Genomic DNA, 26759 nt, shown 5'->3' with positions numbered 1-26759 from the left:
CCTCAGAGATATAGAGGAAAGAATATACACACACCTTTTTTTTTTTTTTAAACACAATTCTTTCCTGCTATTGAGTACAATAGGATCTGTGGGTGATTCTGTTATGATTGAGTCACCGTAGGAGGCAAAAACAGAAATGCTAGCTAAGTCCAGAAAACCAGAGAAGTTGGCAGCTATCGGATTGCAGACCCCTGAACCTATCAACACAACTAGCAGTAGCCGTGGGGGGTTCCTACGATGCCCTAGACCCCTCGATCACAGCCGGAGAATTAAATAGGCCTAAAGAAAGAAAGGGGAAATCTAAACTGCCCCAGAGCAGACCCCAAAGCAATAGGCAGCCCCCAACATATAATGACGGTGAAGCAAGATGAAAATACCATCACAGACAAAAAGATAGACTGAGCAAAGAGGGGCCCAAGCTAACTAAATAGAAAAGGACAGGAAGGCTGCTGTCTGCAATCCGTGAAAAACCCTATGAAAATAAGAGCCAACAGACTGACAGTGAAAAAGGCCCTGAAGACGCTAGGCTTCAAAAAAGCTATGTCAGTACTCAGGAATATACTGAAGACAGAGCTACAGGCAAAAGGAGATTCAGCTCACCCCAGCAGGGAATGGCAGAATACTGAAAAGCAAGGAAAACAAAAAACAAAACAAAAAACTAACAGGCAAAACAGAAACTTAGCTTTAGAGGAGCAGGAATCAGACTGGTGTCCTAGAAGTCCACAGAGAAATCACCCGCAGGGCAGAAGGGCGTCGGCAGCCTTATATCCAGTCCGTGACTCCACTCAGCCAGTCATCCTCATTAGACTCAGGTGCCTGATAATCAGGCTCATTACCTTCCTTTACCAGAATAGGGAGTTCACCAGACCCCAGTGATGAAGGGGAAAATGAACTGTTATTTTCACAACTCAATGTTATAGTTAAACATGGGGACTCAATGTGCTCACCACACATCTAGAAAAATTCCTTGGGGGGGTCTAGTTTCTAAAGTGGAGTCACTTGTGTGAGATTTTATATTTTCAAGGCTCTACGTTCTGTGTTCTTCTGTGAAGCACCTGGTGGTTCAAGGTGCTCTTAAAGGCCCCGTCACACTAAGGATTGTTTCACACTTACGTTTATGGTGTCAGTTGGCAGCTGTCAAAAAGGCGGAGAACGGTTCCGTGGCCAATGAAACACCAATGGGAGCTACCGGACCGTTGGTGCGCCTGGATCTGCCGATATGGGAATGTTAAAGGAACCTCGCTGGAAAAAAAAAAATACCGCCGATGTAGCGGGATCCGGGAGGCGAGAGCAGTCATATCGCGGGATGGATCCGGGAGGTGAGAGCGGTAATCTCGTGGGATGGATCCGGGAGGCGAGAGCAGTCATATCGCGGGATGGATCCGGGAGGTGAGAGCGGTAATCTCGTGGGATGGATCCGGGAGGCGAGAGCGGTCATCTCGCGGGATGGATCCGGGAGGCGAGAGCGGTCACTCGCAGGATGGATCCAGGAGCAGCGGTAAGGAGAGAGAGAGAGATGCTCCAGCATTGAGAACAGGATTTAGGGTTAAAAAATGCGGATCTGGCCACACAAAAAAACGTTGCATTGTCCGTCCAGTCATGTCAGCGGACGCCAAAATTTTGGCGGATCCGCAGAAATACGGATGCAACGGACGACCGTCAGTCAAAATCCGCTGTTAATGCAAGTCAATGGGGAAAAAAACGGATCCGCCAAGAAAAATGGCGGATCTGTTTTTTAGGCAAAACGGCGGATTTTGACTGATGGTGACAAACGGATGTGTGAAACAGGCCTAAACGATGCACCAGCGATCCTGACAAGGATACGACCTTGTCAGAATCGCTGGTGCATCGCTAAATGATCGCTGGTGACCTGTCAAACAGGCAGACTCACCAGCGATCAGGACCAGCGAGGACGTTGGTATCCAAGGTAATTATCGGGTAACTAAACGAGCGTGTCGCTTAGTTACCCGCTGTGCACCTTAGATACCTGCATGCTTGCGCAGGGAGCTGGTATCTAAGGTACACAGCGGGTAACTAAGCGCGCGCGTCACTTAGTTACCCGCTGTGTACCTTGGTTACCAGCTCCCTGCGCAAGCACACAGGTATCTAAGGTACACAGCGGGTAACTAAGTGACGGCACTCGCTTAGTTACCCGATATTTACCTTAGATACCAGCTCCCAGCTGGGAGCTCGCTGATCGTTGCTCTCCCGCTACCACACGCAGCGATGCATGCTGGCCAGCGGTAGACCAACGATCAAAAAATGGCCCAGGACATTGCTGCACGATCAGCGATACCCGGCCCGGGGGGGGAGGCGGTCACTAATACGTGTCACACACAGCGAGATCGCTGGCGAGAGCGTTGTTGCGTCACAAAATCAGCGATCTCGCTGTGTGTGACGGGGCCTTAACACTTCTAGATAAGTTTCTTAGGGGGTCCAGTTTCACAGCAATTTTTGGAGTCGATTTTCTCCTGTTAGATTTGTGAAAAAGGTTCTCCAGCGTGGTCAGAAAATAAAACTTCATGTTTATTATAGAAACATTAAAAGGACATGTAGTGGATACACTTGGAAGCCTAGGATGGCTAGCGACCAATGAATTTTGACTGTGAGGTCTTAATTATGGTCTTTTTACCCCTGTACAGGGACATATATCTGTTGGACACCAGTCAGGTGTAACATAATCAGTCAATTACTAACAATGGAGGAAACAAAGTAGCCAGTCCTTGTAGTATGATAAGCAGATATTACATAAAAACATACATTCTGTAAAGCATATAAAGAATGGCAAAAAAAAACATCCTATCAATATAAAATACTAGATGGATGTCCGATGCTACCGCATTGTGAGAGCGGTAATGTCACGATGCGGGCAGGCTTTGCAGCGTTGAGAATCTCTCGCCCCATGTGCTCACTGACCTATCCACACTCTCTCCCCATGTGGTGACTTCTCCCATCTGTGCTCTCTTCTTTGACCTGTCTACCCCATGTGCTATCCCCCTTGTCTGCTGTCTCTCTCCATCCTGTGCTGTGTTTTCCCCTCATGTGCTGTCCTGTTTGAGCTGTCTCTCCCGCTGTGCTCTATCTCTCTCAACCATGTGTCTGACCGTGTACAGAACATACCACAGCTCCTGGGCAGGGGAGGAAGCAAAAGACAATACTGTCTCTCCCCTCTGTAAATCCCTCCACTGGCTCCCAATTCACCAACGAATCCAGTTCAAACTGCTAACACTGACCTACAAAGCCATCCACAACCTATCCCCTACCTATATGTCACGGTCAACGTATGACTGGACACACCGCCTCCAGCAGGGCAAATTTCTATCACACACGTGACTGTTGTGAGTTCATTTTCCCCTTCACCGTTGATGTCTGATGAACTCCCTCTGCTGGTGAAGAGAGGTAGTGAAATTGATTGGGATGGGAAGAACCTGTTATCTGAACAGGTGGAGCGTGATTGGACACCCGGAATCACTGAGTGGATATAAGGCAGCTGATGCCCTGCAGGGTTGCTGGTGATCCTTTCTGCTCTGAGCTCTTGCATCCAGCTTAGTTCCTGTCTTCTGAAAGCTAAGTTTTTGCTCTCTTATTTTTCCATGAGATTTTGTATGTTTACTTAGTATTTGTGTTCTTCCTGCCCTTGTTGGGACAGGCTGAGCTCCATTTTTGTCTGTGGTCAAGTTGATCTTTTTGCTCAGTCTTAAGAATATACCTGAGTGCTGATACAGTGATTTTGAAGTCTAGTGACTTCAGGGCCTTTTTCTATCAGACGTGTTGGACATTATTTTTGGCAGAATTTTTGCGGATTGCAGCCAGCATCTTTTCTGTCCTTTCCTATTTAGTTAGTTGGGCCCCATCGTTTGCTCAACCTGTCTTTCTGTCTGTGTTTGTGTTTTCATCTGCTTTTCACCGACAATACATGTTGGGGGCTGTCTATTGCTTTGGGGTCTGCTCTGGGGCAGTTTAGATTTCCCCTTTCTTTAGGCTTATTTAGTTCTCCGGCTGTGAACGAGGGGTCTAGGGCACCGTAGGAACCCCCCATGGCTACTGTTAGTTGTGGTGAATAGGATCAGGGGTCTGCAATCCGATAGCTACCAACCTCTCCGGTTTTCTGGACTTAGCTTGTATTTTTATTTTTTCCTCCTTCGGTGACTCATTCATAACACGTGACCCTGGATACACCGCCTCCGGTGGTGCGAAATTAAATAATAATGGGAAACACCGGGGAAACCGATTCAATGGAGGGCCCAGCGATAGGGAACGGGGAAGTGGAGACCTCCTGCACTCCCCTGAGCCAGTCTCTACACTCCTAACAGTCCCTATACAGGCTCCACTGTTATGATTGAGTCACCGTAGGAGGCAAAAATAGAAATGCTAGCTAAGTCCAGAAAACCAGAGAAGTTGGCAGCTATCGGATTGCAGACCCCTGAACCTATCAACACAACTAGCAGTAGCCGTGGGGGGCTCCTACGATGCCCTAGGCCCCTCGATCACAGCCGGAGGACTACATAGCCTAATGACAGAAAGGGAAATCTAAACTGCCCCAGAGCAGACCCCAAAGCAAAAGGCAGCCCCCCACATATAATGACGGTGAAGCAAGAAGAAAGAACAAAACACAGACAGAAAGATAGACTGAGCAAAGATGGGGCCCACGCTAGCTTAGATAGGAAAGGACAGGAAGGCTGCTGTCTGCAATCCGTGAAAAACCCTATGAAAATAAGAGCCAACAAACTGACAGTAAAAAAGGCCCTGAAGACACTAGGCTTCAAAAAAGCTATGTCAGTACTCAGGAATATTCTGAAGACAGCGCAACAGGCAAAAGGAGATTCAGCTCACCCCAGCAGGGAATGGCAGAATCCAGAAAAGCAAGGAAAACAAAACACTAATGCAAAAAGGCAAAGCAGAAATCTTAGCTTTAGATGAGCAGGAATCAGACTGGTTTCCTAGAAGTCCACAGAGAAATCACCCGCAGGCCAGAAGGGCGTCGACAGCCTTATATCCAGTCATTAACTCCACTCAGCCAGTCATCATCATCAGCCCCAGGTGTTTGACAATCAGACTCACTACCTTTCTTCACCAGAAGAGGGAGTTCCTCGGGCCTCAGTAGTGAAGGGGAAAATGAACTCACAACACTCCACACTTGTCGCCGAGCTGGAACCTAAGAACCCTAGCTTGTCCTTCACCTAGCCCTTTCTAATGAAATGGACGGTGCAGAAACTAATCCCACCACTGCACTGAAACACATATAAGGGAAGTCACAAACAGGGAAACACCACTTAGCTTTGCTCTGTTGCTATTGCTCCCAGCAACAGAGTCCACCACCAGAATGCAGCTTTCCTCAAGAATAGCTGCTACTTCTCCAAGCTTTGTCAGAGCTGCAAGGAACACCTCTCTGTAATTCCTTCCTTCACCAGACTTTACACCAGAGCTCCCCTGAGCTGCTCTCTGTAGTTCCTTCCTTCACCAGTCTTGGTTGGAAATGAGCAATATCACCAACCGTGATTGCAACACTTGACACTCTTTTATAGCAAAGCAATCACACCTGTTTTATAATCATGTGCACTAAACTAAAGAAACCAGAGTGCAATGACCCTAACGGCCACCAAGGGCAAAACTAGTACTGAAACCACCACAGTGCAATGACCCTAATGGCCACTGGGGGCAAAACTATCTTTAACCCGTTAAGCCCCAAGGGTGGTTTGCACGTTCATGACCGGGCCAATTTTTACAATTCTGACCACTGTCCCTTTATGAGGTAATAACTCTGAAACGCTTCCATGGATACCGGTGATTCTGACATTGTTTTCTCATGACATATTGTACTTCATGTTAGTGGTAAACTTTCATTCATATAACTTGCGTTTATTTGTGAAAAAAACGGAAATTTTGAAAATTTCGCAATTTTCCAACTTTGAATTTTTATGCCCTTAAATCACAGAGATACGGCACACAAAAAACTTGATAAGTAACATTTCCCACATGTTTACTTTACATCAGCACAATTTTGGAACCAAAATTTTTTTTTTGTTAGGAAGTTATAAGGGTTACAAATTGACCAGCGATTTCTCATTTTTGCAACACCATTTTATTTTTACGGACCACATCACATTTGAAGCCACTTTGCGGGGTCTATATGATAGAAAATACCCAAAAGTGACACCATTCTAAAAACTGCACCCCTTAAGCTGCTCAAAAGCACATTCAAGAAGTTTATTAACCCTTTAGGTGCGTCACAGGAATTTTTTGAATATTTAAAAAAAAAATGAACATTTAGCTTTTTTTCACAAAAAAAATACTTCAGGTTCAATTTTTTTTATTTTACCAAGGGTAACAGGAGAAATTGGACTGCAAAGGTTATTGTGCAATTTGTCCTGAGTACGCTGATACCTGATATGTGGGGGGGAACCACTGTTACGGCGCATGGCAGAGCTCAGAATGGAAGGAGCGCCGTTTGACTTTTTCAATGCAAAATTGGCTGGAATTCAGATCAGACGCCATGTCGCGTTTGTAGAGCCCCTGATGTACCTTATCAGTGGAAACCCCCCCCACAAGTGACCCCATTTTGGAAACTAGACCCCCCAAGGAACTTATCTAGATATGTGGTGAGAACTTTGAACCCACAAGGGCTTCACAGAAGTTTATAACGTACAGCGGTACAATTAAAACATGATATTTTTTCCACAAAAATGATCTTTTCACCCCCAATTATTATTTTCCCAAGGGTAACAGGACCCTAAAAGTTATTGTGCAGTTTGTCCTGAGTACGCTGATACCCCACATGTGGGGGTAAACCACAATTTGGGCGCGTGGCAGAGCTTAGAAGGGAAGCAGTGCCATTTTGACGTTTTTGGCTGGAATTGAGATCGGACACCATGTCGCGATTGGAAAACCCCTGATGTACCAAAACAGTGGAAACCCCCCACAAATTATACCATTTTGGAAACTAGACCCCCCCTAGGAACTTATCTAGATGTGTGGTGAGAACTTTGAGCCCCCAAGGGCTTCACAGAAGTTTATAACATACAGCCGTACAATTAAAAAATCAGAACTCCTTGACATGCATAATAAATGATATAAAAATATACACAGGAACCATAGAGTAAAAAATACATAATCTTTATTAAACATAGAAAAATGCATAAAAGATTGATAAAAGCGGGAGACCGCAAGGTGGCACAACAATAGAAACGAAAAAGAAAGTTGCAAATGTGTGGTGGTGCCTACCCCAATGCAAGTTTCTGTGCTCTGCTCTTTCCTTTTTAGTTTCTTTTGTGGCTGTGTGGCGCCACCTTGTGGTCTCCCACTTTTATCAATCTTTTATGTATTTTTCTATGTTTAATAAAGATTATGTATTTTTTACTTTATGGTTCTTGTGTACATTTTTTATATGATTTATCATTGATTGTACTGAACTTCCCATCCTGTGCATGGCATGGCAGTTTGTTGGTACTTTAATGTTTAAATAATCATTTTTAGATATTCTTTTATTCAGTTAGGTCCATATATATTTGGACAGAGATAACATTTTTCTAATTTTGGTTCTAGACATTACCACAATGAATTTTAAACAAAACAATTCAGATGCAGTTGAAGTTCAGACTTTCAGCTTTCATTTGAGGGTATCCACATTAAAATTGGATGAAGAGTTTAGGAGTTTCACCTCCTTAACATGTGCCACCCTGTTTTTATTTAATCTGTCCAATTACTTTTGGTCCCTTTAAAAACAGGGTGGCACATGTTACGGAGCTGAAACACCTAAACCCTTCATCCAATTTTAATGTGGACACCCTCAAATGAAAGCTGAAAGTCTGAACTTCAACTGCATCTGAATTGTTTTGTTTAAAATTCATTGTGGTAATGTCTAGAACCAAAATTAGAAAAATGTTGTCTCTGTCCAAATATATATGGACCTAACTGTAGGTGCCACAATCACAGACACAACTCCCCTCTAACCGCTTGACATACATTTACATCAAATGTCTTGTCTCCATCTTTGATGTAGGCTAGCACTGCAAGCCTGCATATTTCCGCACATTTGATGGATGATTTAATTACTGTATTTTTCAGACTGTAAGAGGCACCGGACGATAAGACGCTGCTAGGTTTTAGAGGAGGAAATTATAAAAAAATAATTTAAGCAAAAAATGTGGTCAATTCTGTACTAAATATCCCCCATCCTGTTATGCATGGCTCCCTTAGCCCTATCCTGGTGTGCATGGCCCCCTCATTCCCATTCTGGTATGCAGGGCCCCCATCTATGTCCTGGTATGCATGGCCCCATCTCTGTCCTGGTATGCATGGCCCCATCCTTATCCTGGTATGATTGGTCCCCATCCTGGTATTCAGAGACCTATCCTTATTCTGGTATGCAGGGCACCCATCTCCGTCCTGTATGCATGGGCCCTAATCCCTATCCTGGTATTCATGGCCCCAATCCCTATCCTGTTATGCAGTGATCCCATCTCCGTCCTGGTATGCATGGCCCCATTCTTATCCTGGTATGATTGGCCCCTATCCTGGTATGCAGGGACCCAATCTTCATCCTGGTATGCATGGCTCCTTATCCTGGTATGATTGGCCCCCATCTCCATCCTGATATGCATGGCCCCATCCTTATCCTGGTATGATTGGCTCGCTTCCCCATCCTGGTATGCATGGTCCCATCACAAAAAAGAAAAAAACATTCTACTTACCTTCCCTGCGCGCCCTTGCAGCATCCTGCTCCGGTGCCAGCAGTTGCTTTATTCTTGTAAGCAGCGCATGGCAGGGACATCATGTGCTGCTTGCAAGTCGCCGAGGACAGCTTCCGGAATACTCACTGCTCTCCACGCCGGGACTGTGTGTGTGGAGCTTAGTGAGTATTCATTGCTCTTTAGCAAGCACATTGTTAGCAGCAGTCGCCAAGTTCCTGCAGCTGCTGGCTTTCACGTGTGCCGCTACTAAAGGGAAGGAATATTCATTGCATTCCACACCTGTCGGAGTGGAATGCAGTGAATATTCATTGCTTTAAGTAGCCGTCACACTAGAACGTCACACTAGAACGCCTGGCAGCTGCAGGAAGCCGGCTACTGCGGCTAACTTTTTGCTCGCTATTAAAGAGAAATGATTATTCACTCCTTTCCATGCCCATGGGCGTTGAATGGAGTGAATATTCATTTCACTTTAGCAGCGGGCACTGGAGTTAGCCACAGTAACCGGCTCCAGCCTTCTGTGACCTGGCGCTCCCCCACCTCCCCACCGCTGCCGCTTCCCCACCACAGCCAGAGCAGGGACATCCAGACTATAACACTCACCCCCCCATTTTCCTCCACATTTTTGGAGGAAAAAAATGCGTCTTATAGCCTGAAAAATACTGTAGCCATCATGTGCTTTTAACAGCCCTTGGTGGAGTGGATCTCTGCCCGTGGCTGTTAACCTGTTAAATCCGCTGTCAATCTCATTCCACCGCCCATCGGCACCCCTATAATGTGATTGCGGGATGCTGAGGGGTTGCAATGACAACCGAGTCTCTGCTGATGACCTCCATGCTTGTCATTACGGTTATCCTGAAAAAGTCAGCCTGTCGCTGGCTTTTATAGGAGATTGTTATTTTGTCTATACATAGCAGGACTGATTCAGTGCTGATGCACTGCTACAGGTGCTTCTCACAAAATTAGAATATCATCAAAAACTTAATATATTTCAGTTCTTCAACACAAAAAGTGAAACTCATATATTATATAGAGTCATTACAAGCAGGGTGTTCTATTTCAAGTGTTTATTTTCTTTAGCAACACCTGAAAGAGATCACTCTCTTTGTAATGACTGTATATAATATATGAGTTTCACTTTTTGCATTGAAGAACTGAAATAAATTAACTTTTTGGTGATTTTCTAATTTTGTGAAAAGCACCTGCATGTATAGCACAAGTGATAAGACGATTGCTTATCAAGTCCCCTAAGGTAACTATTAATTACAGCAAAACGTGAAACCCCCACACACACATACTAAAATTCACATCACCATTCGTTTGCCCCATTAAAAAGAAAAAATACACATATTTGGTATCGCTGCTTGTTAATTAATCTGATTATCAAACAAAAAAAACACATGAATTACGCTTTTTTGGCTTCAGCAACATTGCAATAAAATGCTGTAAGAAGCGATCAAAGCATCTTATCTACCTATATCAGTAAAAATAGTAGAAACATCTGCTCAGGGCGCCAAAAAGAAACCGTCGCCGAGCTCCATATCCCGAAAAGTGAAAGTGATCTTGAAAAATGGTGACATAAACAAAGGTTTCTTTTTCTTACAAATTTCTATTTTTTTTTCATCAGTTAAATAAAAGAAAACTATACATGTTTGGTATTTGCGTTCTCGTACTGACCTGCGAAATCATATTCCCTGGTTAGGTTTACCATATAGTGAATATGATAAATAAAAAAACAAAAGAAACATTGTGGAATTGCACTTTTTTTTTGCACTTTCAGTGCACTTGGATATTTTTTTCCACTTTGTAGAGCATCACATAATAAAATGAATGGTGTCATTCAAAAGTGCAACTTGTCCCGCAAGAAGAAAAACTCATACGGCTATGGGGACGGTAAAATAAAAAAGTTACGGTTCTTAGAAGAGGTGGAGGAAAAGCAGAAAATGAAAAAACAGAGCAGAAAATTGCATGGTGGTAATGGGGTTAAAAGTCTGATGTGCACAGTATATTCAACAACAGGTGGTAATATGTAGCACCAAGAGCAGGCAAAGAAAGGGTAATGGAAAGGCAAAATAGCTTCCCTTTATTGAGCCATGCCTCACTAATCCTGAGAGTCAAGGGACTGCAGTGCTAATTTACTGCTCTGATCCTTCAGTGTCCCCCTTCTTCCCCACAACACATGGATTGGACAATTGCATGGGGTCAGTTGCATTTTCCTTCATTATTATGAGAGAGCACATCTTTATATGGGAAACTGGCTGTGACAGAGAAGGGAAAAAGCAGACAGTAAGCTTTCTCACACAATGATGACATGTGGACGCAGGAATCTCCTTCGTCAGGCGCAGGGCAAGAAGTGGCGCTGGACCTGGGAGCAAAGGTGAAATGGGGACATTCATGGCGTTTGCTTACAGGGGTATAATAATAATGATAAGTACTATACAGTTGTAACAAGAACAAATCTAAGCATATATGAGTTTGATCCTTTTAACTGTTTTGTTTATTTCTACCTTATTTTACAAATAGGCCAAAAAAGACTAACAGAAGATAATGGAGATCATATGGGAAATTGTACTGTAAAGAAGCTAAAAAGAAACCACAAGTCAATGACTCATAAGAGGAAAATGAGTATGTTTATTTAAGTTTATTTTTTGCTAGAAATATGTGATAAAAATGTTTAGCCGTCTAGCATCAAATTGTCAAAGTGTTTTTATTTTGATATGTTTTATGTTGTTTTTGTATCAGGTATGCATTGTAACAGATTTTAATGAGCTAAGCTAATTAGTGCACTTGTGTGTTCAGCATAAGAAGTCACTTTCCAAGACTATGCATCATTATTAAGGGTGCGCAGACACCTGAATTGCGTTGATGCCTGTCATTTGAATTTGTATCACTGACCTTGGATGTCCTCCGAATTGCTTATGTGAATAAAGAATCACAGTTCCTGGATCTGGAGTCTCTTTATTTTGCAAACACAAGTAGACCATTGTTTTTCTTTGTCAGGACCTATCAGATTTAGAGTGCTATTTTGGTTGGTTGTCTCAGAGGTTCAATTGTGGATGAAATTTTTAGTCTCCTGATGAAATACAATAGTAGAGGTTAAGGTGGAATGTTTCTCCTTCTGGAGAGTGCGAAGCCAGCTTTAGGAGACTTACAGGTCATGCAGTACTCCTCTGGGAATTTAAATCTGAAAATGGCCTCTGCAGACATGAAAAGGACTGGAACTCTAGTGCCACCTATTGGATGTAGGATTCCTAATAATCAATATTGACCTATCAATGAACCTTACCACATGAGTTGGGACACATATATTTCAACTATATCAGCATCCTAGATGTCGATTCAGTTCAAAGCAATGATAGAGGAGCAAGCATCAACTGATGCTCCCTCGCCAATCATTCCCCCTCTGCATCTGACGCCTCAATGCAACGGGCGCGATGACATTATTACAACGCACCCACTGTACCGAGATGTTCAGAGGATCTGAATATTCTATATAGAGACTAGAGCAGTGGGGGAACAGGCAGAGGAGAGGGGTTTTTCGTTATACTGTATGGAGGACTATGTGGGGGCCACAATACTGTATGGATCACTTTTTGTGGCCATTATACTGTATAGAGGGCTGTGTGGGGACTACAGTTGGTGAATCATACTGTGATGGGAGGTCATCATTCTTTGTCGGGGTGATTGAAAGGGGGGGTACAGTAGGGTCATCATACTGTGCGTGTGGAAGGTACTGTGGAGCAATTCACTTTGGGAGTATCATACTGTGTGAACACTTGTTTGCTATCTGTATTATTCAAGTTTTTTTAACCTTTGTTATGCTTTTACTGCTCTTACATAATATATTATTCCATTATTTTATTAGATCTATTAATTAAAATGTACTTTGTTCGTGGAACAGCTCCTTTACGTTTGTTTTCATTTGAAAAAGTTCATTGTTATAGTTAATGATAAGGTAAAACTTTTAATAAATATAAAGATTGGCCCGTGACTTTGTCCAAGCTTTTAGTTTTGTGCCTCCTTGAGTTTGACATTCCTGACTTAGGATAAGAAGTCAAACCAGAAACTCCATTTGCAGACATTTGTTTCAGGGTGATTGCCTTACGCTGGCTTGGCACTTTCTTCAAGGAGAAACATTTACCCTTAGATGCCCAGTCAGAGGCTTCTCACATAGTTAAACCATGTCTCCTGCTTTGCACTGAAGAGGAGCAAACAACCCAAAACATGTTTTGAATTGGATTTTTTGGTTTGGCTCCTTATCTTAAGTCATGTGGCAAGGCTCGTTTAAAGGGACAATTTACTTTGCTACATCCAATAGGTGGTGCTAGAGTTAAATGGGTTGTCCACTACTAGGACAACCCCTTCTTGATCAAAATGGTTGGCCCCCCATAAAATAATAAAACCTATGCTCACCTCCCATGCTAGTGTTGTTTCCGTGGTGTCAGCACTAGCGGTCCCAGGGCCCTCATGCGGTTGTTGTGACGCCGGCGTCACTGTCTCTGCCTTCAGACAAATTGAACATGAAGAGGAAGTCCGGGCTGCAGCTGATCTTAGACTTCTTCCTGTTCACTGCACTGATTGGGCGCTGGCATCACGTATCATTTCACCGCATCGCAGTCCCAGGTCCGCAAGTGCCGACATCGCGGGAACAACACCAGCACGGGAACTGAGTATCGGCTTTATTATTTTATGGGGGCCAAGCAAGGGTATGAGAAAGAGGCTATTGCACATTAATAAGCACAATTATTTTATCTTTCTTTTTTTAGCTAATACAAGTGATAGTGAAGACCTTTCCGGTGGTGAAAGTCTCTTAAAACTTCAGGCTTCAAAGTCATGTTCTGGTGTAGCATCAAAACATACCAAAATGTCATCTGGATTGTCTGCACAAGAAAAATATGTGAAAAACAAAGAGAGAGAATCTTTTCAGAAGGAATATAGTGATTGTTTACCTAAAGTGTACAAGTGGAGTTTCCAGTTATGTATGTATACTTTTCTTTTAGCATTCATTTAGTGTACTTTAGAGTGTGACAAATATAGTAGCTTTATAATTAAATGCACCTTTTGAGGAGGTTAACAAGAAGTTATATTGATTTTTATCTAGTAGAGGTCAATATGTAATGTTTTTTGTGTGGAGCCTGAGTTAGGGTATTTAGTGCATGGAAAACGTTTCTACATTTCCCTTGCTTGCTTCTTTTTTCAAATGCTCAGTGCGCTCACCAAAACTGTGTGCCCACCTCATCACTGATAGAGTAACCCCTTGTCAAGATATGTGACATTCAGACATTAAAGGGAATCTATCACCAAGTTTTTACTACTTTATGTAAGAGCAGCATAGTGTAGGGGCCGAGATTGTGATTACAGCAAACTTACTGGGCTGCATAGTGTAGTTTTGATAAAATCAGTGTTTTATCAGCAGGAGATTATCATTAGAATACTAGTAAACCTGCCGCAGCCAGTAGTCCTCCATATTCACGAGCTGTGTATAACCCTGCCCCACCTCTAATTGTCAGCTTTCTGCCTATGCAGAGTATACACAGAAACCTGGCAATCGAGTGTGGGCAGGTTTATACAAAGCGCTGCATTCAGAGACCTGAAAGATCTGCAGCAGATAAAACAACACTTTAAATAGTTTTAATCAAAACTGCAGCACCAAAAAAATAATTGATCCATCACTAGAATCAGTGTCTCTGCCTCCTACAACATGCTGCTCTCAGATGAGGTAGTGAAGATCTGGTAACAGACTCCCTTTAGTTGTATAGCCTAAGCATATGCCAGAAATATCTGAGGTGAGAATATAACGGGCAGACAAAGTGAAAGCACACACTGCCTTGCTGCCTTGTATGCATACAGTTAAGCAGTGTATGTGCATTTATACCAAGCAGCTGAAATAAATGTCTTAGGCTGGTTTCACAATAGCGTTTTTTCGCACAGCGCATCGTGCACTATCGGGCGCATGCGCAATGTTCCCCGATCTGTAACATGGTGGTCGCAGGGTCTTGCGATTACACGCACTCATCAGCGATTAGTGTGCGCTGCGCATTTTCCAGGTGTGTGCCCAGACGCGTTGTTGCATTTTTTGTTCCGCCTACATCGTTAAAAAAATTGCATGCGCACGGTGTGCGCCCAAAAATAGCATTACAGTCTATGAGGTCGCTGGCGTGCGCTTGGATGCGCGCACGTCAGCGCTTTGTGCGCGCACGCGATTTGAGTAAACAATGTCTAGACAGTTGTTTAAACCTCCCCCTAAACAAGCAACATTGTTTGGGAGGAGTGTTGATAAAAGAAGGTGTCTTCAGGGACACACCACTACAGCCTTGAAGATAAGAGCAGCTACAGAGAGCAAGAGAAGAGCAGCTACAGACAGCCTTGAATAGAAGACCAGACAAGAGCCTTGGATTCAAGCTTCAGTAGCCAAAATGTGAGTATTCTTCAACATAATGTGTGTGTGTCCTGTACAATTTATTATGTACTAATGTATTTTTTGTTTAAATTTCAGCATGTCTTCTTCTTGATCGGTCTATTCGCCATCTCGGCAAGAACTAGCCCAAAATGATCGTGAGGTGAGGATATTGCTGCCTTTGGGTAAGTTTAGCTGCTGCCTCTAGAAATGTGTAATAATTTTTTTTTCTTTAAAGACATCGGACACGGCCAGTGAAGGTGAAGTGCGGGAGCAGTCTGAGCTGGAGCCGTCTGAGCGGCAGCAAAGTAGCCAAGTCGTGGCGAGGAGACGCAATGTTAGTATTTAGTCTTTCCCTTTTTTTTTTATTTCTGTCTTTATTTTCATCTTCTCTGTTTCTTTTTCTATCTACCGCAGCGATGATGGATGGCTGGGACAGCACCTCTCCTAATTCAAAAAAGGCGTTCAGTAAGTATAAAGCTGCTCTGTGATGCTGCATTGACTCTTGGTCTTGATGGTACAGGTGTGTTTGTGGCAAGATATATTCTTGCATCAAACACACCAATGCCTTCTGGAAAACAGTGATTGCTTTGTGTATTGAACTGCTGTCTTGAAGCTGCATTGATTTTTGGTCCAGATGGTACAGGTGTGTTTGTGGCAAGATATATTCTTGCATCAAACACACCAATGCCTTCTGGAAAACAGTGATTGCTTTGTGTATTGAACTGCTGTCTTGAAGCTGCATTGATTTTTGGTCCAGATGGTACAGGTGTGTTTGTGGCAAGATATATTCTTGCATCAAACACACCAATGCCTTCTGGAAAACAGTGATTGCTTTGTGTATTGAACTGCTGTCTTGAAGCTGCATTGATTTTTGGTCCAGATGGTACAGGTGTGTTTGTGGCAAGATATATTCTTGCATCAAACACACCAATGCCTTCTGGAAAACAGTGATTGCTTTGTGTATTGAACTGCTGTCTTGAAGCTGCATTGATTTTTGGTCCTGATGGTACAGGTGTGTTTGTGGCAAGATATATTCTTGCATCAAACACACCAATGCCTTCTGGAAAACAGTGATTGCTTTGTGTATTGAACTGCAGTATTGATCCTGCTTTCACTCTTGCTCCTGATGATACTGTTGTGTTTGCTGCCACATATATTCTAGCAGGAAACATAAGTGTCCTCAGGATCAACAGTGACTGCATTGTATAAATAATTATTTTGTGCTGCCGCATTGACTGTTTGCAAAGTTCTATCAGTTGTGTGTGCTGATAATTATGTTGCCTTCAGTGCATTGTCTAACGTTTTTTCTTTGTTTTTCCAACAGTGAACAAAGTCCGCACACGTTGGTGCTCGATGAAGGACCGCTTCAACACTGATGTTCATGCTGAGGGACAGGTTCGCAGTGGTTCAGCGGCAAGGCGCAGAAGAAAGTACCGCTATCATTGCGTGTTGGCTTTCCTGAGTCCGGTCCTTGCCAGTAGAGTGTAAGTATTATTATTTTTTTTTTTTTTTATTACTATGTGCTTTTCTATTCCACAGCTGATGTTTCTTGTTAATGTGTTAATGCATGATAGTAATGTTTTCCCTTTCTTTCCACAGCACTTGGAGCAGCACCCTGCAACCTGTCCCTGGGGCGGTCCTTCATCGGACAACCTCGGACCAGACCCAGCCATCTGACAGCCAGGAAGCATCTTGCAGGTCAGCAACACAGACAGCTGGTGACCAGGAAGCTGGTCAATCAGGTGTTCCCCTGTCCCAGGTCTCTGCCACTGGTTATGCGGGCACTACCCGCCAGCGGCAGAGGGCCTTGGACAGGCCTGTCATGCCCGAGTTCATGCACTTGAGCGAGGCCTTTCAGGCCAGCCTCAAGGCGCTGTCCGGCAGGGTGGAAGGCGGTTTTTCCCTGATGGAACGCGGTTTTAACCACATGGAACACCGCTTCCACTCTGTCGACCAGCGCCTTGACCGTCTGGAGGCCGACCTCAACAGACCAGCGCACCATTTTTTCAGTAAAATTGAACAGGGCATGGCAGAAGACCTTAGTCCTGAGCAACAGCTGAGTGTGTTACAGGCCTGCAACACTGCTTACTTGCAGGCTATGCAGCAGAATCGGTATGTGCAGCAGTCAGTGGTGTCATTTCCAACAGTGCCACCGCTGACTCGCTACACCTCCCTACCGACTTCTGCTGCATACTACTGCACGGCCACCTGCATTCCAAGCCAAGCCGGACACCACTACACCACCCCAAGTCCGAGTGCTGCTGGACACTCCTCCGCCACCACCACTATGGCAAGCGCTGCTCCTGTATGGAGCACCAACACCGCCACTGCACCACCTGCTTGGAGCAACACCACCACAGAACCTGCTTGGGCCACCGACACCACCAGTCAACATCATCAAAGGAGCACAGCCAGCACTCCTCATCAAAGGAGCACAGCCAGCACGCCTCATCAAAGGAGCACCGCCAGCACTCCTCATCACAGGAGCACCGCCGCTACTCCTCATCAAAGGAGCACCACCACCACTCCTCATCCAAAGAGCACCGCCACCAATTCTCCTCCTAGGAGTCCCGCCAGAACTTCTCCTGTTCGGATCACCGACACGCAGCCTCCTTCTAGGAGCACCGACACGACTTTGTCTCCAAGGATCACCGCGACTTCTTTGAGCACCGACACGACTTTGTCTCCTCTTATCACCTCCACTGCCGCTACTTCTATGAGCACCGACACAACTTTGTCTCCTTCTAGGTGCGCCGCCACTGCCACTTCTAGGAGCACCGCCACCACAGAGCAGCAGAGTGGTGACCCACATTCCATCTTTTACAGGTCAACGCCACAGTCCACCATCTCCAAGCGGTCGAGCAAAGTAAGGCGGTCACACGGTGGAAGTCGGGCCAGGCAGGATACTCCTGCACCAAAGAAAAAAAAAAACTTTGTTTGTCCATCCACCCTCTCCTCCTAATGTGTCTCAACCTTCCTCCATGTTCATTCCAGAGCTCCCTTCCCCCAGTACTTTCGTCGCCCCTTCTCCTAGAACCCCTTCCTCAACCTCCAGCTGTTCCTCGTCTCTCCACACCCCCCAAAGTATCCCAATCTTCCCTCAAACATCATTCCTAATAAATTTTTTTTTTTTTTTGTGGAAAAATAAATGTGCAATTCTGCTTTGAAAACATTTGGATTGATTACTGTGTCAATCGCCGACTACACACACTGTGCCGTACACTTAGTGTTTTTGACACCAGATATCTCCATTACTGAGACATGTTTCTTGTGTCAGTCTTGGAGATATGTGTTGTCAAAAAAACAATCTATATGACTTGTATTTCCCACACCAGTCTCTACATTCTTGTAATATTGCACAGACTGGATCCAGCAGGATTCCCCAACTCCAGTCCTCAAGGTCTACCAACAGATCATGTTGTAAGGAATTCGGGTTTTTTTTGCTCATGTGAAGCCGTTATCAACGGAGCAATGGAATTACTTACAACATGATCTGTTGGTGGTCCTTGAGGACTGGAGTTGGGGAACCCTGCTGAATTCAGTCTGTGCAATATTACAAGAATGTAGAGACTGGTGTGGAAAATACAAGTCATATAGATTATTGTTTTGACACCAGATATCTCCATTACTGAGACATGTTTCTTGTGTCAGTCTTGGAGATATATGTTGTAAAAAAAAACACTGGTACACCTGGTGAGTTAATAATACTATTGGGAGTGTAAAAATACAAAATACACTCAGTACAGGTATCAAAACATTGTTTTATTAACCCAACAACAAGAAAAATTTTTTACACCATTTGATCTTTCCATTCCACCCGGCCTACATCCGAGATGAAGTAGGCCGCAAATTGGTCCCTCATTTGGCCAACTTCAGCCGATGACCTGAGAGGGTGCTGAGTAAATTCAGGCAATGGGTTAGGAGCAACATCAACAAGATCTAAGTTTGGATGCTCTCTAGCCATGACAAAATTATGTAGAACCATACACACCTTCACCACCTCATCCACTGTTTCCAGTTTTAGAATTATGGCTGTGCCGAGAATGCGCCATCTGGATACAAGAATACCGAAGGCACACTCAACAGTTCTTCTGGCCCTGGTCAGCCTGTAATTAAAAATACTTTTTGTGTGGTCCAAGTCCCTGCTGGAGTAGGGCTTGAGCATGTTTTGGCACATCTGGAATGCCTCATCCCCAACCATTACAAAGGGCTGTGGTGGAGCTTCGGTGTTGGGAAGAGGCCGTGGCATGGGAAAATTAAATTGGTTGCCATACAATCTCCGGCCCGTGTCCGAGTTCTTAAAGGCCTGGGAGTCGGGGCGTGGCCTGAGCGGCATGTGAGGAGGACGTGTGCCCGCTGAGCTCCCGCATATACCTGCTTCATTCAGCCGTTTCGTCCCCACAGCACGGCTAGTATAACCCCTGGAGGCTGCACCGAAGTCGGTAGACACCGCGGGGCACCGGAGATCGCTGCTTCACCCCAGGATATGGGGAAAAGAGGTCAGAGAAGGGTGGCAGGAGAGGCCGGAGCGGGGAGCCAAGATGGCGCCGCCGCCACAGCGCGCGCCTTAGAGGAGGCCGCAGAAGACAGCGCGGCTAGGAACAGGGCAATGGCGGCCAGATTGCAGCGCTTTGCCCGCACGGCTGAGGCAGAACAGGAGTCTCTCCAGGACTCTGATATGGACCAGGAGACTGTGGCAGAGGACATGGGCCCGGGAATGGGGGAGGAGGAGGAGGCTGCCCATGCTGGAGTGCAGGGGGGGAAGGGAGCTGAGCCTAGCTGGAGTGATCTGGTGGAAAGAAATAAACAGCACCTCACAGCCTTGCAATTACAAGTTCCAGACGAGCCCACCAACAAAGATGTCATGCTGGCAGTGGTGCACTGTGGGACTGCGATCTCACATGTCCTGACGCAACTGGGCTTTCTGCAGGAGTCCATGCAGACTGTGCGACATGACCTGCACAGTGTTAGAGACAGAACAAGCCAGCTGGAAAAGCGTATGGGTGCTGTGGAGAATTCGGCCTCTGACTCAGGACAGCACTGTACAGAGCTCAAGAAGGATATGGCAGCTGTCTGGGCTAAAACTGATGACCTTGAAAATAGATCCAGACGGAATAATGTTCGTATTGTGGGCATGCCAGAGCACTGTGAGGGAAAGAATCCTACTGCCTTCATTGAAACATGGCTTAAAGAAACAGTAGGTGTGGACAATCTAACACACCTGTATGCAGTGGAAAGAGCACACAGAGTCCCGACTCGGCCCCCCCTCCCTGGTCATCCACCAAGACCTGTGCTGGCTAAAATCCTTCATTACAGGGACAGAGACGTTATCCTTAGATACTCGAGAGAACACCCTGACCTTACAATGGAGGGATCCAGAGTCTCCTTTTACCCGGACTTTTCGCCGGAAGTTCAGAAGATGAGAGCGAAGTTCATAGACATCAAGAAGCGTCTGAGAGCCTGCGGCGTCAAGTACTCCATGTTTTTCCTGGCTAAATTGCGTGTTGAGGCCTGGAATAAAAGCCACTTTTTTCTGGACCCCAGGGAAGCTGTGGACTGGTTGGACCTTAACGAGCGACAATAGAGGAAGGAGCAGGAATGTGGCTGATGGTTTCTTGACCTGCTTAGTTGTTATGGAGTCATGCGGTTGGAGTCTGCGGTCCTGATGCAATGGACTGCCTAAGAAGTTATACCTCTATTTATTCTTTTATTACTCTGTTATATGCTGTTTTTTTTTAAGAATTTGTGGTCCTTATGGGGCCTTAGTCTGAATACGGATAAGGGAAAATGCAAAGTGCTGTGGGGTTATATCCTGTCAAATGCGGGTAGTGAACAGGAACTGAAGCGCCTGCTGAATGGGGTGGAAGGGTTTGACAGTGCCCTTACTTGTTGCACCCTTGGTTCAGCCCAAGGAATTGTTGGAGGGTGTTTTTTGGGGGGAGGGGGGAGGGATTGGGTTCAAAATGTCCCTTGGCATACTTGTACATTTCAATATTGGCTATGGTACGGCCAGGGGGGAGATGGTAGGCAATATGCTATGGTACGATAATGGCTGATTTTAAGATACTTAGTTGGAATATCAGGGGGTTGAAGTCGCCAGTAAAACGACAGGCCATATTCTCCTTCATAGCGGACCAGAAGCCGGCGGTTGTTTGTTTGCAGGAGACGCATCTCACACAGGAGACGCTGGGAATCCTGGATAAGAGATGGGTACAGGCGGGCTTTCACTCTACTCATTCCCAATACTCTAGGGGGGTTAGTATATTGATTCACTCCAGGACTCAATTTAAGTGCCACCGGGTAGAGGTGGACACAGAGGAGCAATTCGTCCTTTTATCTTGTACAATCTTTTCCACCCCACTGGTGTTGACATCTATATATATACCTCCGCCTTATAGCAGCAGAGTTATCTATAAAGTTCTGGCCATTCTGAGAGATTTTCCCGGGGTTCCGCATTTGGTGGTGGGAGATTTTAATAATATTCTGGATTCACACTGGGACAGGGGTAGCCATGAACCTCTGAGGCTGGGAGGTAATCTTACGCCATTTGGGGTTCTCGTGCGGGAGATAGCTTTGACCGACTTGTGGAGATGCCGTAACCCTGGCGTCCGTCAATTCTCGTGCTTCTCCTCTACTCACTCCTCCCTGTCTCGCATCGATTTGGCCCTGGGCGATGATCTTATGCTGGGTAAAACTTTAGAGGTTAAATATTTGGCGCGAACGGTGTCTGATCATTCGCCTGTTTCAGTCATGCTTGGGGGGGCGGGAACGGGAGGAATGATAGACCTCTCTGGCGCCTTAACCTGTTTTGGCTGCAGCTAATCGACAAGAATGACGGCTTTATCCCTGAGTTGCAGGAATATCTTAATCTTAATAGAGGCTCGGCTTCTAGTGGGATTGTCTGGGAGGCCTTAAAGGCGTACTTAAGGGGAATGTACATACGAGAGATTTCTAAAATAAAGACCGCCTCCAGGGCAAAATTACAACTTGTATTTAGGGAACTGGAGGATGCGGAAAGGGCCCTTGCAACACAGAGCACACCTGCCACTCGGAAGCGATTGGGGGAGGCGCAGTCAAAGGTGACCAAACAGACATTAGAGGCGGCGGCGCAAAAACGGCTGTTTCAATCTACTCAATATTTTGAGAGTGCGGAAAGTGTGGGGCATTTGCTTTCTGTCGTGACATCGGCACAGAGAGGGTCTGCGGTTATAGCGGGTCTTCAGGATGTGAATGGGCGACTACTCACTGACGCACCTGGGATTTTAAAAATTCTAGAGATTTTTTATGCTGACTTGTATTCCTCACATGCTAGGGCCCCGACAGAGGATGTTGTTTCCTTTTTGGAAGCTGCCAATCTCCCAAGGTTGACTCCTGAGGACAGACACTCTCTAGATAGCCCTCTAGGTCTGGACGAGTTGGAGGAGGCTCTGGGAGCCATGTCCAATGGTAAGGCACCTGGGGTGGACGGGTTGCCAGCTGAGGTATACAAACGGTATAGAACAGTATTGCTCCCTGCTCTATTGACGGTGTTTAATGATAGTCTGGAACGGGGTGTTCTCCCACCGTCTATGCGAGAAGCTGTCATTGCCGTGCTGTTGAAAAAGGATAAGGACCCAACTCTGCCCGCGTCCTATAGGCCCATCTCCCTGTTGACGCTAGACATTAAACTTTTAGCGAAGGTCCTGGCCATTCGACTCTCAAAGGTAGTAGCTGTGTTAATACACCCCGATCAGACGGGGTTTATGCCCAACAAATCGACGGCTATGAATATTAGGAGATTATATCTGAATATGCAGGTGAGGGCTGATAATGCCGGGAAGAGGGTGGTTCTGTCCCTAGACGCCGCTAAGGCATTTGATAGTGTGGAGTGGGACTATCTATGGGCGACGCTTCACTGTATGGGCTTTGGCCCGGGCTTTATTGGCTGGGTCAAGCTCTTGTACTCGGAGCCGAGTGCTCGGTTGAGGGCTAATGGTCAGTTGTCTAATCCTTTTTCGCTTCATAGAGGAACAAGGCAGGGATGTCCTTTATCCCCACTGCTGTTTGCTCTCGCGGTGGAGCCATTGGCTTCCAGGATAAGATTGGATACTGGCATAGAGGGATTCCGGTACGGGGAGCATGAGGAGAAGGTAGCACTATATGCGGATGACCTGTTGTTATTTTTAGCGGATGCGGACAGATCATTACAAAACACGATGACACTTCTTGGGGTATTTGGGAAGTTCTCGGGTCTGGTTATTAACTGGGAGAAGTCTGCGCTCCTCCCATTGGACTCAAGCTCCTGCAGTGTGGTAGGTGTGCCGGTTGCAACGTCCCTTCAATATCTGGGCATAAAAATATCCAATAATCTTGTCCCGTTGTTGGACAGGATCAAACAGAAGGTTAAGGCCTGGGCAAAGTTACACCTCTCTGTAGTGGGAAGAGTGAATCTGTTGAAGATGGTAGTTATGCCGCAACTCTTATATGTCCTTCATAATTCCCCTGTCTGGCTTCCCCAGAACAGGTTTCATAGAATTAATATGATTTTTAGAGAGCTCGTTTGGCTGAAACAAGGCGCGAGAATTAAACTTGAACACTTGCAAAAACCTAAGGATGAGGGGGGACTTGCGTTGCCCAACCCATGGCTTTATTTCTTGTCTTCCCAGTGCCAGCATGTACTAGCAGGAGGGATGGAGGGTGGGTTGGCGGATTTGGTGGGAGGTCAGAAGATCCTTCAATTTCTAGTGGGACGGGGATCGCTGGTGTCGAGTCTGGAGTCGGGTAGATTTCGATCCCTTGCATTCAGGTTTCCTACGGTGCTTCTAATGGTAAGAGTATGGGATAAGCTGAGGCAGCTGAGAGGAATACACGGTCTTACAAAGTACTCCCCCATATGGGACAATCAGCACTTGCCATGTATGAAAACGCTCAGAGGCTTTGCTCACTGGAGGCGGATTGGCATATGGTGGGTGTCGCAGCTGGTGGAGGGAGGGGTTTTTAAAACTTTCGAGCAATTGGGACGGGAATTTCCCCTCCAACGCTCTATGTTTTATCAATATTTGCAGCTGCGTCACGCGTATATGGTGCAGAGCAAAAAAGTTGACCTAACCATACACCACAACGTCCTTATCCATAGGCTGGGTATGCAGGGGTCCACCAGAGGACTGATTTCAATGGTGTATGGTGGTTTACTTGGACAGGTCCTGTCAAGGCATCCTATTAGCGCACTGATAAAGTGGGAACAACAGTTGGGTACGATATCAGCGGAACAGTGGGACTCGATTCTACAGATGATTCCCAGATTATCTCTTAGTGAGCCTGGCCGCCTGTCTCAGCTATATGTCCTCTATAGGACATACAGGTCTCCCGAATGGTTGTTCAATAGAGGGTTGCGGTTGGATTCAAGGTGCCCTAAGTGCAAGACAGATAATGCGGACATTTTACATATGATGTGGACATGCTCTTGCCTGCAGATATTTTGGATCGTGGTCCTTGGCCTTATACACTTGGTCACGGGACAGGATATTCCCAGGGACCCCATGATTTGTGTTCTGGGTTATGTTGATGAGGTGGGAGGGGATCAATACCTTAAAATTGCTGTGGCCAGAATGCTATTTGTGGCCCGAAAGCTGATAGCTTATCACTGGATTTCTGCCAAAATCCCCTCAAGAAAAGAATATATTAATAGGTTGAACCAAATATTATATAGGGAAAAGTCTGTGTACCTTAGGAGGGGTGTGCCGCATGTTTTTGGGAAAATATGGGAGGGATGGTTGAAGATTCCCAGCCTGGCTGCCTCGAATCTTCTGGATTAGTGGGTGGGCCCTGGAGGTGGTCTCCTGTCGGTTGTTGCTCGCCATTTCTCATATGATATGGTTGTGTGATAGAATTGGGCTTGTTCGCTATGTGCCAGTCCATGCCATCGGACAAAGGGAGGGGGGTGTTATGGGGGAAGGGAATGTTTGACAACACGTTGTAAGTTGCATATGCCTGTCATTTCCAAAACTTTTAATAAAAACTATCTGATTAAAAAAAAAGGCCTGGGAGTCATTTCCACGGCCAAATGCCCCAATGTCCACTGTAATAAACATACAGTCTGCATCCGCAATGGCCATGAGTACAGTAGAAAAGTACTTTTTATAGTTGTAGTGCTCCGATCCAGTTCTTTTTGGCTTGATAATCCGGATGTGTTTCCCATCCACCGCTCCCAAACAGGGAAATTGCAGACTGTCCAGAATTTTTCGGCGATTTCCAACCACTTTTCTGCGGTGGGCAGGGGCATGAATTCTGGACAGAGAACATTCCACAAAGCCCGGCAGGTGTCCGCTACAATTCCAGACAACGTGGAGATTCCAATACGGTACTGGAAATGGAGTGAAGAGAGTGTTTCTCCAGTTGCCAGGAATCTGGGAAACAAAGAAAAAGCAACAATTATTACTTCTGTATATGGATTTTAAAAACACCAACAATAAATTAAAAAAAAAAAAAGTTTATAAAAATACCTCTGCAGCCTTTTGTTCATTACATACCATTAAAAAAAAAAACTGCCGCTTTTTGTCAAATACATGGCAGAACTATAATTTATAATTCTGCCAGATTTGTAATAGTACATGTCACAACAAAGAAAATTCTGCAGGCATTGGTTTTGCAATACTACGTACCGTAATGTAACCAGTAGCCGTTCCTCAGGAGTAATCGCATGCTTGAGCTGTGTGTCCTGTCTCCGGATGGCTTCTTGGACCCGACCAAGCAAATCATTAAAGCTTTGTTGGGACATCCGGGTATAATCAGTAAATTTCTCTGGGTTTGCCTGGAGCTCGCTGTAGAGGGTGTGGTACGCTCCACGGCTCGATACGCTGCGCAAAAAGGCGCAAGTGTGAAAGTAGCCATAGAAGTGACAGAAAAATGTAATAGATAGTTCCAGGAAGTGATGAAGTTCACTCCTCCGCCAGAGTTTCCCTGGGATGCATACAGAAACGCATCAATGTTTATAGCGATGCTATTTTATTTTGTTTGTTTGGGAATGGAAAAGGAAATTATTAATAATATAAACAATTTGATGTCTGCTTACTCAGCATGTGATCTTGTTTTCAGCTGACCTGGAAAACATGGCAAGCGTAGAACGCATTGCATTTCTTCAGGAAAAACTTAAAGAACTTCGGAAACACTATGTGTCATTAAAATCTGAAGTAGCTTCCATCGACAGAAGAAGAAAACATTCTAAGAAGAAAGAAAGGGAAGGTATGTCTTTTTCATAATTATCATCAGCTATTACTTCTTATGATGTTAGAAAACTCTACTTTATGTACTTCCATTCATAGATGAAGAGGCTTATGGAAGTACAGTGCAAATATATGACAAGAGGAATCTCAAGCGCTGAATGGATGTTAAAATACAAACATTTATTGAAAAAAGTTTTTTTCCCGTTTTTTTTTTAAAAATGCAACATATACTTAAAAATACATGAGTTAAAATAGATAGACAATATAGCAAGTGGTGACTCAGGTGGTACAGCCAACGCATTTCGACCGCATTGGGTCTTATTCATGGTTAGTTAGAGACACATAATACCAGCTACATATAGCACAAAGACAGGTTAAACACAGGTGCAAATAATGTCAATCAGTGAAGTCAAGGGAAAACATAGTATTAACCATTCACATAAATGAAGACGACATCTGACAAATATCTTA

The 26759-nt window shown here is 45.0% G+C and overlaps 1 protein-coding gene across 2 annotated transcripts in view; it reads left to right on the top strand.

Annotated features, from left to right (window-relative positions):
• Positions 1 to 26759, top strand: part of ARID4B (AT-rich interaction domain 4B) — a 449596-nt gene that overhangs the window by 382609 nt on the left and 40228 nt on the right. For both annotated transcript variants that reach the window (XM_073560137.1, XM_073560136.1), the window contains 3 exons: positions 11211 to 11312; positions 13454 to 13666; positions 26161 to 26307. In XM_073560137.1, coding sequence (XP_073416238.1) covers positions 11211 to 11312; positions 13454 to 13666; positions 26161 to 26307 — 462 coding nt within the window. The remainder of the gene's footprint in view (positions 1 to 11210; positions 11313 to 13453; positions 13667 to 26160; positions 26308 to 26759) is intronic.

The sequence above is a fragment of the Dendrobates tinctorius genome, unplaced genomic scaffold, assembly GCF_039654945.1.
Source record: "Dendrobates tinctorius isolate UK_male_01 unplaced genomic scaffold, ASM3965494v1 ptg000293l, whole genome shotgun sequence".
NCBI lineage: Eukaryota > Metazoa > Chordata > Amphibia > Anura > Dendrobatidae > Dendrobates > Dendrobates tinctorius.
Note: the sequence above shows the minus strand (reverse complement) of the source record. Positions and strands in the feature narration are given on the sequence as shown.